We start from the raw sequence: 12728 nt of genomic DNA, 5'->3' as shown, positions 1-12728 counted from the left end.
AGTTGTGTACTTAAACCCTGGATAATTCTGTGTCAAGTCAGAGACGCATATTCTGGAGTACGTTGTGCTACATGTGTATAGAGCCAAATTAAACTCTGCATCTTGATTGTACTTCTTCATGACTGGATCTCATGTTTCACTTTGGTATGCAATATTTTTACCAACAGTACGTTACGCATGGTACTCCCAACATACACATCAAGCCACCTGCAACAGTTTCAGTTCAGCAGACTATTCATCACAAATGCGATAATCTCTGCGATTAGGACCACAACACATGGTCATCGGGACTGGGGTGCCATATGATGAGGTTAACTAATCTTGAACTTACTCTGGAACTTGCGCAAGTTGATCAACCCATGGTCTCGAATGATCCTGTAGAAAGAGGAAAAAATGCTTGCTTAACAATCTAGCTTCAAACCCCATGCATCGCAGACATCACAGTAAACAATAAACCTATTCCTATTAAACTTAAACTTCAACGACAATCTCCATTGTACATAAGTATTTACTCTAGGATCAGGCTTAATCCACATATGGATCAAACCAGCCTCGAGTGTTTAACTGTGGTTCATCTCATATGCATGTAATTTAGTGTCAGAAATGTTTGCATGGCAACAAAAGGCGGGAGCAGAAATAATGATTGTGAGTGGAAAAACTAATGGTGATCATCAGAGCATTAAACACATCGCTGTGGTTATGTGGAAGTGCAACTGTATTCCACACCCTTCGCTATGCGGTCACGTGGGTTAAGCCCTCGGCCACAACAGGTCAACCACTCCCCCCCTCATCCATCTCCAGGACTGAGTGACCCGGCAAGCTTCAGAGTGTTTCCCTGACCTCAGCACATGCCGAGTCACGCTGGTGTTTTTCCAAGGCTGGGGTGGTGTTGTGTTTGTGTCTGAGGCTAACCTTGCCGCTGGTGTGTTGACAGGGTGGCATGGAAACCAAAATGAGCAAATTATCCTGGTGCTGAAGCCATCACAAGGCCTGGGCGCTCACCCATTAGCACTCAGCACAGAGGGGACATGAGGACGCAGAGTGGGGTCAGGGTCTCATGGGCTACAGGGAAGTGTGAGGACAGACGGCCAGTCTGTGTGTGTGTGTGTGTGTGTGTGTGTGTGTGTGAGAGAGATTTAGAGATAGAAACAAATGTAGACATGTCAGAAACAATCTGAATGTGTATGTGTGTGTATTAGAGGGTGTGAATATACTCCTTATGTGGCCATAAAAACCTCTACAAATCTAATGCTGGATAGTGCACATGTATTTCCCTATCCAAGAATTTATCCAGACACCCGATACTATTGAAGTTTATTTATGTGCACAAGAGTGTGTGAGTTAGTGTGAGAGGGAGTGTGAATGTGGAAATTCAGGGTGTGTGTGTGTGTGAGGGGTGGGATGGGGCAAGATGGATCAAATACCACCCCCCACCCCCCCCCCCCCCCAAATTCCCCATCTCACATGGCATTCATTGAAGTGCTGGGGCGGGGAGAACTCGTTACTCTCTGATTTACTGACGGATCGCTCGCAACAGGAACCGGCCGAGCTGGGATCCCACCTGCACCGGCCTCGTAACTCTTCGCCTCCTCTCCCAAGCATCGGCCCGGTAATAAAGGCTGACAGGCCCGGCGCCGCCAATCGCGTGATGGATCACAAAACCATTACAATCCGTGCGTGCGATTTTTATCTCATTGCAGCTCAATTGTGTAATTTGAAGAAATATGGCCAGTGTCGGGGAGACGAAGCAGGCCAGAAAACTCAAGTGTCATTAGTGACACGTGGCTGTAGCACCCCCTAGTGGACAAAATAATTACACTCCCATATCCCATTCAAATGCATCACACATTCCGAATCGAACAGGACCGTTTCCCATTTCTAGGATGCATTGATTTGACACTGAGATATAGGTGACGCATCCAAGCCACCACACCTCAGGGAAACAAGGTGGCGAGTATGGCTGGTGGTGTACCTGTTGTCTTGACACTGAGATATAGGTGACGCATCCAAGCCACCACACCTCAGGGAAACAAGGTGGCGAGTATGGCTGGTGGTGTACCTGTTGTCTTGAGATCTTGACTTACTTTTTTCTCCGCTGTCTCTCCTTTAACCTTGAGTGGTAGATGTCGACCACTGCAATCTTGAGGGCTGAGGACAGATGGAGAGTGAGATTAAAAGATCTGGCGGCATGATCTCGCAGCAGATGAGTTTGTAGATCCCCCACTCTCACACTCTCACACACACACAGACACCCTCTCTTCCCCATCTCCACATCGCCCTTTGCCACAAGCTCACCGTGCAGGATATCCGAGTCGTCGTCAACAAAGTCAATGTCCTTCAGGTCCCACTCAGCATAGTTATCGAATTCCTGCAAAACAGGCCACAGTGAGTCCCACGCCCAAATGCGATAATTGAAAGGGATCTTTTCACACAACAGACACTTCTTTTAACAACCAGTCTTCAGGGAGGGATAGTGATCCTGAGATTCTAGCAGTTTACAACAGATCTCTTTCAAATTTACCACACTCATGCCAACTTATCTTAACTGAACCCTAAATTAAAAGGGAAATAACTTTCTGCAATGCATATTTCGAAACAAAAGACAAATCTTGATTCTCCTCCCCTGTCCCATCCTACCTATTTTAAAACACACAGTTAGGATTACGAGCAACAGTGAAATGCACTGCACAGGGGCATAAGGGGCAAGAGACTATCCAATACATTATCTCTGCTACTTCTTTTCAGTTTTACTTTGGAAAAACACTTGTAGTTTGTATTGGGTCTTCATAACTCTTTAACTTTAACTTTAACCCTTTTTTTATTTGAATATCTTACAGGCACATAACTGAACTGTTCCGTTCACACAGTGTCTGCTGCCACAATTAGCCTCCAATGACACCTGACGAATACCTCTGGTCGAAACGTTGTAGCTTATTAAACCACTCTGGGAGCTTAAAGAACAGTGTACGGGTATCTTATCTTTATTTTTTCATATGTCAGCTAAGCCTTATACCCAGCACCTGTTTAATTTGTTGTAGATGTACATCTGCATTCATTGACTAGACTTTATATCAAGGGGAAATCGTTTCCATCTCATTAATATGTTCATGTTTTTACATTCATGTCATCAGGAAGGATGCCAGTAGAAATATCTGTTCATATTTGTGTAGGTGGGATTGTCTGGCCTGAATAGTCCCATTTGGAAAGAAACACGGCCTACACAAGAAGATCATTAGCTTATTGTGTTAGATAAAGTCCGATCTTTTGATCTTCAATTGTGACCCCCAAGTTTGCCACTGTTTTAGCTGGGGTCAGCGAACAGCACAGAGGGCTGTTCACAGGGACCTCCGTGAAGTCGTACCTCCATGAAGTCTGCTCGGGCAGGCATGTATCCAGCCATGTCTCTGGACAACACCGAGTCAAAGGTGGGCCTGGGAGGGTCATCCGTGGCTGCAGGAAATAGTGAGGTACCGTGAGATAAGCCACAATGAAAGCCACAAGCACAAACCTGCACCAGCAGCAAGAGTTTTCCTTATATCCATTTGTCACACATTTAAGCATTTTAGTATTCTCAGTGCCAATATTTAATCATTCTGACTACAGGGCTTAAACCAATTAACATTTCTGTGCCTGAAATTATAAGAAATGAGACCATTATATATAATCATCCATTTTCAAATCTTCAAACAGCCTGGCCCACGCCTTAATTCCAACACAGTAAAAGGACAGAAATAGGTGACTGACATCGATAGCATACAATATAGGAAAGAGATACGCAACTGTGTGAAAATGGGTGGTTTTGGTGCCGTTTTCACAAGCGAGGGCGTGTCGAGGTGTAATGCAGAGAGGCTAATGGCCTGACAGTCTGAACACAAACGTCTCAGGGTCATGAGGCTTGAACCTCAAGGACACGCACATAAACACAACATAGTTCAGATGACACAAGACAGCTGCAAACAAACATGAGCCAGGCAGGCATCAGAGTGTCAGAGAAGAGGAGAAACCAACTGTTGCCTCACGTTTAAAGGGGATGGCCGAGTCGGCAGTGCGGGCATCCTCAATCTGCCGCAGGCTGAGCAGCGTGGAGGAGAAGAGTGGGTTGTTGATGAAGTGTTTCATGTAGTGGCCCTCGCACTCCTCCTTGGTCTTGGTGCGCATCTGATATGCCACGTCCTGCCTGTTGGTGCGTCAGTGCGGAGAAAGGAAGGAGGTGCATTTAGTTGACCCAGAACATTGGACAGCTGATTAAAACAAATACGGACCAAAAAATGAAGGCGATGTTTTGTCTTGATTACATATTTTAGTGTTTCCTATCCAATGCACTCACACACACACACACACACACACACACACACACACACACACACACAAGGCTTGTGCAAAATTCCAGAATTGAATTGAAACTGGCTCTTAAATTCCAATTCAATTATTGAATTGCACTTGCATTTCAATTGAGGTAGCAAACAGGAAGCAGAATTGCAATTCGAATTGTGCACAACCCTGACACACACACACACACACACACACACACACACACACACACACACACACACACACAACATATGCATGGCAGCTGACAGATTTAATGGCAAGAAAAAGTTGGCATTGTAACCACTACCATTTCATTCAACAAAATTCATTATTTGTAAAGGAGCGTTATGTAAAACTGACCAGTTTCCAAAGCCGCAGTCCATAACAGCCTCTAACAGAGCCATCTCCTCTTGAGCTGTCCACCCTGGCTCCAACACAGGGAAGTCTGATGTCTGTCGAAGAACATTCACAACTTTAGCAGGATTTATGTGATTCATTGATTCCTCCATAAAATGTATTTTATTGATCTTTCTAAATTAACTTTAGATGAATAGATGGTCAAGTCAAATGTAGACATGCAAAACAAATTTTCAGAGAGCTTATGTGCCTCACCATAATTTCATATTTGTGGTCACTTTGATGCTTTTTGTACTCAAACCCTCGTGTGAAACACTGAAATAAAAGCAAGCATTGGTGTCAATAGCCAGAAAGACTTAACATTCCTGTATAATATCTTCATTTTAACTCTGGATCAACAATGTAACAATAAGCTAACCTGAAGACAGACGTATAAATATGGTGGTCCACACTCTGCACACTTGATAAAAGGCTCAACCAGGTAAGAGGAGCATCCCCGACAAGGTGGCTTATCAAACGGATCATCTAGTGACGAAAAAATGAGGAGGCATAGGTAAGTCATACTGGAAAATGTAAATAATGACCACAGGACAAAGGAGAAATAAGTGCTCTTGAACGTAGCGAAATAAACTACATGGTGAAACTTTTGACGACTGAGATTTGCTGACGGTAACATAGTTTTTGAAAACATTAGCCTTTATAACGCGACAATAATGCAATCAATAACGTTAACGTACATGACTGTTAGGTACTGTTTACAATAGCTGACAACCACATGTGAAGGCTAATGTTGGCGGCGTGGTGGCTCAGCTGATCCTCAACCAGTTTTGTTTTCCCAAAAGGATTGGGGGAGAAATTATACGATCACAGTTTCTTAACAATTGATGTATTAGACTGTCTATAACGTTAGTTACCTGTCTCTAGTCTGTGGCTAGCTAGCTGTCATCTATAACCTTTGTTATTACGCTGGTTGATGTCACTAATGTTAGCTGCGTTACTGTTTACAAAGCAACCAAACGCTTACCTAGTTCTAGTCTCTGACATATGCATTGCATTTTGAGACCATAGCGTAGGCCTACCTACCAATTGCTTGGTACATTATCGTCGACATAACATTTTGGGAAAGTGTTATTGTACAGTGTGGTGGTACTTACTTCCAAAAGATGCAAGACGATCCATTGAGATCCCCAAAAAAGACAAACAGGTCCGTGTTTTGCTTATAGCTAACTGGCTCTTTATTTCTTGAACCACCTAGTTCTATGCTAGGGATCCTATCTAGCAAAATAATGTGTTAACTAACAACGTTTCGCAAAAAGTATTCGTAGACAATTTGCACTCACAGCAAAATTACAACTGCACACTTTAGCAAGAAGCTAGTTTTCCATGCTCAAGACCATAGACCGTAAAAGAAGACGTAGCGGCGTTATCTTTGCTACATCTGAGACAGTGCCCCTAGTGGTAAGGGATAGAGCAGTCGTGACCAAAAGTTCTGGCATTTACACATTTTTATTGTTTAACAAACCGTGTTGCTTCTGTATCCCCCTGGATCAGCTAAAATAATTTGTGGGCCATGGAAGCGAGGCAACTGAGCTTTTAAAGTCAATAAATAAATACATAAATAAATAAATAAAGAGCAATAGTTAAAGTTCTAAATTAAACTGCATAAAATAGAGCTTTACCATCAGAGCTAATAAGGCCTACAATGTCCTACCTGCAAACATGCAACAGTGGTGGTAGGCCTTGGTGAAGACCCAGGATGTGCCCTCTGCCACATGCCAATCTACTTCAAACACATCCTCAGAGATGGGACATGTTCCACCTTCCTCCATGTTTTCTCTGTATTTATTTCCGTGTATATAAATGAACTACATTTACATTAGGTTGGGTATGCCCAAATCAACGAGCCCTGCTCTTTGGTATCGTGGTCAAGCTGCAGGTTTAGTTCCCCTGCAGGCCCGAGTTGGAGGCCACGTTGGGTGACTGCTCTCTCTCTTCGTTACATATGGTGTCAGAAGTGGGATGGCTTGCTATGAGGCCATCAGAGAAGTGTCCAATGTGTGGTCCATATGAGGGACCCCCAGGATAGTTTGACCCCTGTGTGAGGGACCCCAGAGATAGGTGAAGCGCATTAGTGTACACATAACATAATTCCAGGTCACGCATATCACAGGGTTAGGTGGTCAGGTCAGGTGAAATCACTCTATCATTCTGACTGAAGCTACTTTGTGTTTTTTTATGTATTTTATAGGGCTGTCAAAATAACTGATTCATTTCGATTAATTAATTTGAGAAATAACTGATTAAAAAAAATAGTGCAGATTAAACGATTCCGTATGACCTTTGACCCCGAGCAATTCTAGTCAGTAACCATTAGACTGTAAAATGGAGATAGAAGAAAATGTGCTGCCTAGATCATTGATTGGAACATTTACTTTTACAAAACTGCCTGATTGTTTTGATAAAAATAAAGTGTTGATTAAAATAAAGTCATTTGCAATGTCTGCAGCAAGAAATTTGCATATCACCGGAGTTCGTCAACTCTAAAGTCGCACATCAATGCAAAGAAATAGTGTTGACATTGAGGGGAGTGTTAATTTATTTTCATTGTGTCCCCTAGGGTATATCTGTGGCCTGAAATGCCTGTGTAAAAAAAAAAAAACTTCTTCCCTTAGCACTTTTGAATTTATTTCCTCAGCATATTAGGTCATATCATAGATTATTATGGCCATTATTTGAACAGTGAAAATAATAATAAAAGAGTTTTTGAACTTTAATGTCACTAATGCTGATTATTCAATGATTCATTTGAATTTAAATATTAAAAATACTTTCACAGCAAAAATTAACGTATTTTCCGGACTATAAGTCGCACTTTTTTTCATAGTTTGGCTGGTCCTGCGACTCAGGTGCAACATATATATATTTTTATATATTTGGTTTTTTCCTCTTCATGACACATTTTTTGACTGGTGCGACTTATAGTATATATGTGATTAATTTAGATTAATTAATCACGGAGTATGCGATTAATTCTATAAAAAAATTTAATCGATTCACAGCCCTAGTATTTTAATTACTTTATGTACTTTGATTTTTAAACTTTAAATATTGCCCTTTTAATATTCTTTGTTTTTATTTATGTAAAGCACATTGACTTACCCATGTGTATAAAATGCACTATGTAATCTATGTAAATAAACTTGCCATTCCCTTGTCTTCTGAGACCCCTCTTAGAGAATAAGGGTCCGTCCCATTTCTCACCCCTTAAAACTTCCACTTGGTTTTGATTGCCCTCAACATTAAAGCCCCCTCGACAAGGGAAGTGGGGGTGAAGATCTTTCCCTATGAATTGGGACACCACTATATGCATATTAGCGTAGCGAACGTGCTCACCTACGTCACGCGCAGCGCCGACGTATCTACTGGTAGTAGCATGCTACTATTTTCATTCAGGAACATGCCCGTTCCAGCGGTCATTGTTGTGTGGGCTGTGCTGGTTTATCTACGTCTGGTTAATCAACAAAGATATTCCTGTTCATGTGAACACCAGAACACAGATCCTAAATATTGACGAAACTACCCAGATCAGATATAACGTTATTTGATGGGCAGACTCTCTCAAAGCACATTAGTGTTTAAAGCTTAACAGTCCATCAGATGTGCATCAAACATATTCCAACATATTTCTAAATTTTAATATGCTTATTTGCGAAAATATATGAACAATTTGGCCGGCATGCTGAGCCCGCACGGTATCCTGGGTAATTTCATCTCCCACTTTGTTTTAAGCCTGCATCGGTCCTGGCTATATTTTGAGGGTTGGTTTTAAGGGAAAAATAGCACTTCCCCTTGCTCCCTAAAGTAATGGGACACCCTAGCCCTACACGTGCACGCGCAAAAACGAGGGTTAGGGCAAAAATCTAGGGGTAGGGGAGGTATTGGGGTGGGCCCTAAGATGCATTTACCAAGTGCCAAGTGCAGAGCTTTGTCGCCACCCTGTGGTGAAATTGTGGAAGGGCCTATGCTCTAGTCAAGCTCAAGCACTGTGCCCTCCAACAACACTTACAGTATTTGACCTTCCTCCACTGTGAACACTGTGGCTCTCAGAGTGGGTGTTCTATCTTGAGCTCCCATTGTGTTTAGCAACATTTCTGGGGAATGTGAGGAAACTTTTATTCAGTGTGGGCAGCAAGAAAAACACAGAGAGGTGCCCACTGAGTCCCAATTTGACCGCAGTGGGAATGAGGGGACTGAGGGGAGGGCTACCGCCTCCCCTCTATGAGAGCAGGGCATGATCAGTCCAGCTTCTTCTTCTGCCTCCCTCTGTTGCTGGAGTGGGGGGGGGGGGGCTGATTTTCTGACGGCGCTGCAGGTGGGCCAGGTTTCATCCTCCAGGCAGACGTGATGTCCTGCTTTGCTTTGGCTGGGTGGGCCTGCTTGTGGCTTTGGTGAGTTTGGGGATGCGAAAGTTGGGTGCAGGGCTCACAGTTACCTGTGCAGAGGGCTGATGTTTGGCGTGGAGGGACCTGGCTGTGGCTTTCTTAGTCAGCACAGTTGCAGGGCCGTATCATCTCCTTCTCTGCATGTCTCTTCTGCATGTGTATCAGAGCCGTGCTGAAGATACCCCCTGGGACCACTGGTGCGTCCAGTCCTGCCTCCTTCTCATGGTCTGAGAACTTGGCAAGGTTTACCCAACGTCCTCGCTCTTGGATTACTATTGTGCCCATGGCTTTTCCTGTGACTTGGGACAGCGCAATCTCATATGTAGCCCATCTCATATGTATCTCACAACCTGCATGTCAGGTCATCGTAGTCGTAGTTACCGTGTTATTACCACGCAGTGGGGATCGGGGACACAGGGAGTAAGAAAGGGGGTCTGCTATTGCACAGTCCAGGCTGCTGTAGGGCCTGTAGATGGCTAGATAATGACAATCAACATTAAAGGTGCGGTTGGGTAACGTCATTTCTGAAATTTCAGAGGTGGATGAACTGAATTTGCCCTTGGGGATCAATAAAATATCTATCTATCTATCTATATAACTGCATTTACTTATTAGGGGCAGCCGTGGCCTACCGGTTAGGGCTTCAGGCTTCGGGCTTGTAACCGAAGGGTTGCCGGTTTGATCCCCGACCAGTAGGAAAAATGTAGGCGGGGGAAGTGATTGAGCACTGCTCTCCCATGCCCACATCCATGGCTGAAGTGCCCTTGAGTAAGGTTCCTAACCTCTCACTGCTCCCCGAGCGCCGCTGTAGCAGGCAGCTCACTGCTCCGGGTTAGTGTGTGCTTAACCTCACTGTGTGTTCACTGTGTGCTGTTTGTGTTTCACTAATTCACGGATTGGGATACAGTATACTATACTGTACTATACTATACTATACTTGCGTTTGGCCTCCACTACATCCAGTGTTCCAGTTCTGGAATGAGGAGCTGCTGACCATCTGACCCCTCACAGGCATCACTGACCAGGCACGTGGACCTCCTCAGCGTCCACCTGGACCTGGTCATTCTCTGTCTTATTCCTCATGCTCACCACGTCTGTGGGTTCCTCTCTACACATCTGCCCAGTTATTCTGGCATGCACAGGGCTGTGTGGAGTCTCCCCTGCTGTGGCAATGCATCATGGGTCATGGTTAACTGAGAATCAGCACAGCTTTACAGCCTGAACTAATGTCAGTATGCATGAAGTCATAACAAGTTGATTTATAGACCTGCAAAGATTGGTTGAATTCACTGTTAACCATTAAACTTGTCCATGTAAATATTTACAGTAGGTCTGACAATAAAAATCTTTGTTCACTAGTTTACATGTAGAGTACCTGAAAATGTTTCTGTCATACTATCTTATTGATATAACTATGAACATATGGGGTTACAGTTAAACTTGAAACAGTTGAAACAGTTTAACTCATTATTTTGTGGCATTATTGTAAAAAAACAAACAAATTATTTTTTACACGAAACCATCTTGTAGTCTTGTTGTCTTGTAGAGTTGTTTTCAGGAACTAACAGTTTTCCACATTTTTGCAAAACCAATTTCAGCTAACTTGGCTGAGCATGTATTTTCTGAGGTCTAGCATGACAGGCATTTGTTCTAGTGTGGTCCAGACGTTTGTTTTCCTTACTGTTTTTTGCCGTATGTGTGTGTGCACGTGTGTGTGCGTGTCTGCGTATGAGTGTGAGCGTGCATGTGTGCGTGTGAGTGTGCGCGTGCGTTTGTCTGTGTGTGTGTGTGTTTGTGGGTGTGTGTGCATGTGTGTGTGTATCATATGAGTGTGTGAATTATATGTATGTGCAGACCTCATGTGCCCTTTTTCTACACTGCATATTTACAGTAATCCTTCTTTCCTACCCAGACACAACAACAGGAAGTGACAGTGCAGTATTTACCCCACATTCCTTCCCAGCATCTGGGCACAACATGCCTGACTGTGCCACAGGGACCCTGCCTGGCACCTCATCCCACGACAGGCCCAACTGGCACCAGCAACACCACAGGAATTCAAATGGGCATCGAACGTAAGCCATTTTTCCTGAATCACACTGATGGCTTATTGTGTTCTGTTTCTTTTGCGCAAACAGGCCTGAGATTAGTAGTGTTGGAAGCTGGAGCACTCCAGTGCGCCTCTAGCCCAGAACGCATCTGTCTGACTGCACATCACACAGGCTTGTTGGTTATGGCACAGAATGTTGGATACTGCATGTAGAATCAGAAGATGTGTGTTTTTTTTGTGCTGCAACACACACATGCATGTTGGCTTCCTTGGCCATATTCTGTCAGAGTGGTCACAGACACACACACACACACACACACACACACACACACACACACACACACACACACTCAGACACACTTGTGCTAAGACAAACACATGCATGCTCACACACACACACACACACACACACACACACACACACACACACACACACACACACACACAGAGACACAAACACGCAAATACATACACACACACACACACACTACACACAAACACACACACACACACACACACACACACACACACACACACACACACACACACACACACACACAAACACACACACACACTCACTCACACAAAACTATGTAGTTGTGATTCTTTCTCCCCAGTTTGGTGGGAACAGATGGTGTGTTCATCAAAAGCACAAATTCCTGATAACGTTTCTCCAGGAGCCTTCTTCAGGGAGAGGGCCCGAGTCAGTGGAATTTTCCCTCGGCCAATCACACGCGAGGGGTCCAGCGTTCTGGAATCTGGTGGGGAGGCATGGAAACATGTTATGTCTAAGAGTGTTCTGAGAAAAGCCCAGGTGACCTGACAGTCTGCATGTCCCTGCAAAACACATCAGAACCAAGAATGGATTCATGGTAACACTAGCCCTTGACATAGTCACACACATATACACACACACACACACACAGAGAAAGAGAGAGAGAGAGAGTCAGAGAGAAAGATGGAGAGAGAGACAGAGAGAGAGGAAGCGAGAGAGAGATACTGTAATACTTACTCTATAATACAGGGTTAAGATCTTTATTTTAAAATATCACTCTCACCCCGCTAACAACCTTTTTTCATTTCCTTCCATCGATCAAAAGGTTAAGAAGCATTCAGTCCAGGACATCCAGGTACATATCCTGCAGCCATTGATCTCCTTATCTCACCAAACCTAGAAAACTGCATTCAGGTAGATGTTGCTAATATTTGAGTTAGTTAGTAATTTTACTCTAAGGGGTAGGGCCACTTGTACGGTTTCATATTTTTTATTCTCTTCTTTTGATTTTACTGTCTCCTATGGGATGGCTTGTATCCTGATTGGTTTATGTATTGAATGTTTAACAAGTGGATGGTTAACTGTTAAAGTTAAAAGTCTTCTGTGTTTTTGAGCTAACTCATTGAAATTGCAATCAACGCCAAATAAAGTATTGAATCTTGGATTTTTTCTAGTCTATTTTCCTGTGTCATTATCCACAACAACAAGAAGAATGTGGAATTGGCCGAGGTTTGTTCTGCTCAAGGTTTGTTCTCTTGTTTTTTGTGTGGTAGCATTTCTTGAATTTTATTCA

At 43.5% G+C, this 12728-nt stretch overlaps 1 protein-coding gene across 1 annotated transcript in view; it reads right to left on the bottom strand.

Annotated features, from left to right (window-relative positions):
* Positions 1 to 6063, bottom strand: part of tada2a (transcriptional adaptor 2A) — an 18311-nt gene extending 12248 nt beyond the window's left edge. The window contains exons 1-9 of the mRNA XM_076282240.1: positions 5823 to 6063; positions 5087 to 5193; positions 4924 to 4983; positions 4672 to 4763; positions 4020 to 4177; positions 3362 to 3450; positions 2296 to 2368; positions 2085 to 2148; positions 332 to 375 (exon numbers count right to left, since the gene is read on the bottom strand). Of these exons, the coding sequence (XP_076138355.1) occupies positions 332 to 375; positions 2085 to 2148; positions 2296 to 2368; positions 3362 to 3450; positions 4020 to 4177; positions 4672 to 4763; positions 4924 to 4983; positions 5087 to 5193; positions 5823 to 5847 (712 nt within the window). The 5' untranslated portion in view covers positions 5848 to 6063. The remainder of the gene's footprint in view (positions 1 to 331; positions 376 to 2084; positions 2149 to 2295; positions 2369 to 3361; positions 3451 to 4019; positions 4178 to 4671; positions 4764 to 4923; positions 4984 to 5086; positions 5194 to 5822) is intronic.
* Between the last annotated feature and the right edge of the window lie 6665 nt (positions 6064 to 12728).

This window comes from Alosa pseudoharengus, unplaced genomic scaffold (assembly GCF_046254945.1).
Source record: "Alosa pseudoharengus isolate Yale_2024_CS ecotype anadromous, Long Island Sound unplaced genomic scaffold, YU_APseudo_1.1 YU_APseudo_1.1_scf_13, whole genome shotgun sequence".
Taxonomy (NCBI): domain Eukaryota; kingdom Metazoa; phylum Chordata; class Actinopteri; order Clupeiformes; family Clupeidae; genus Alosa; species Alosa pseudoharengus.
This window is presented reverse-complemented; position numbering and strand designations above follow the sequence as displayed.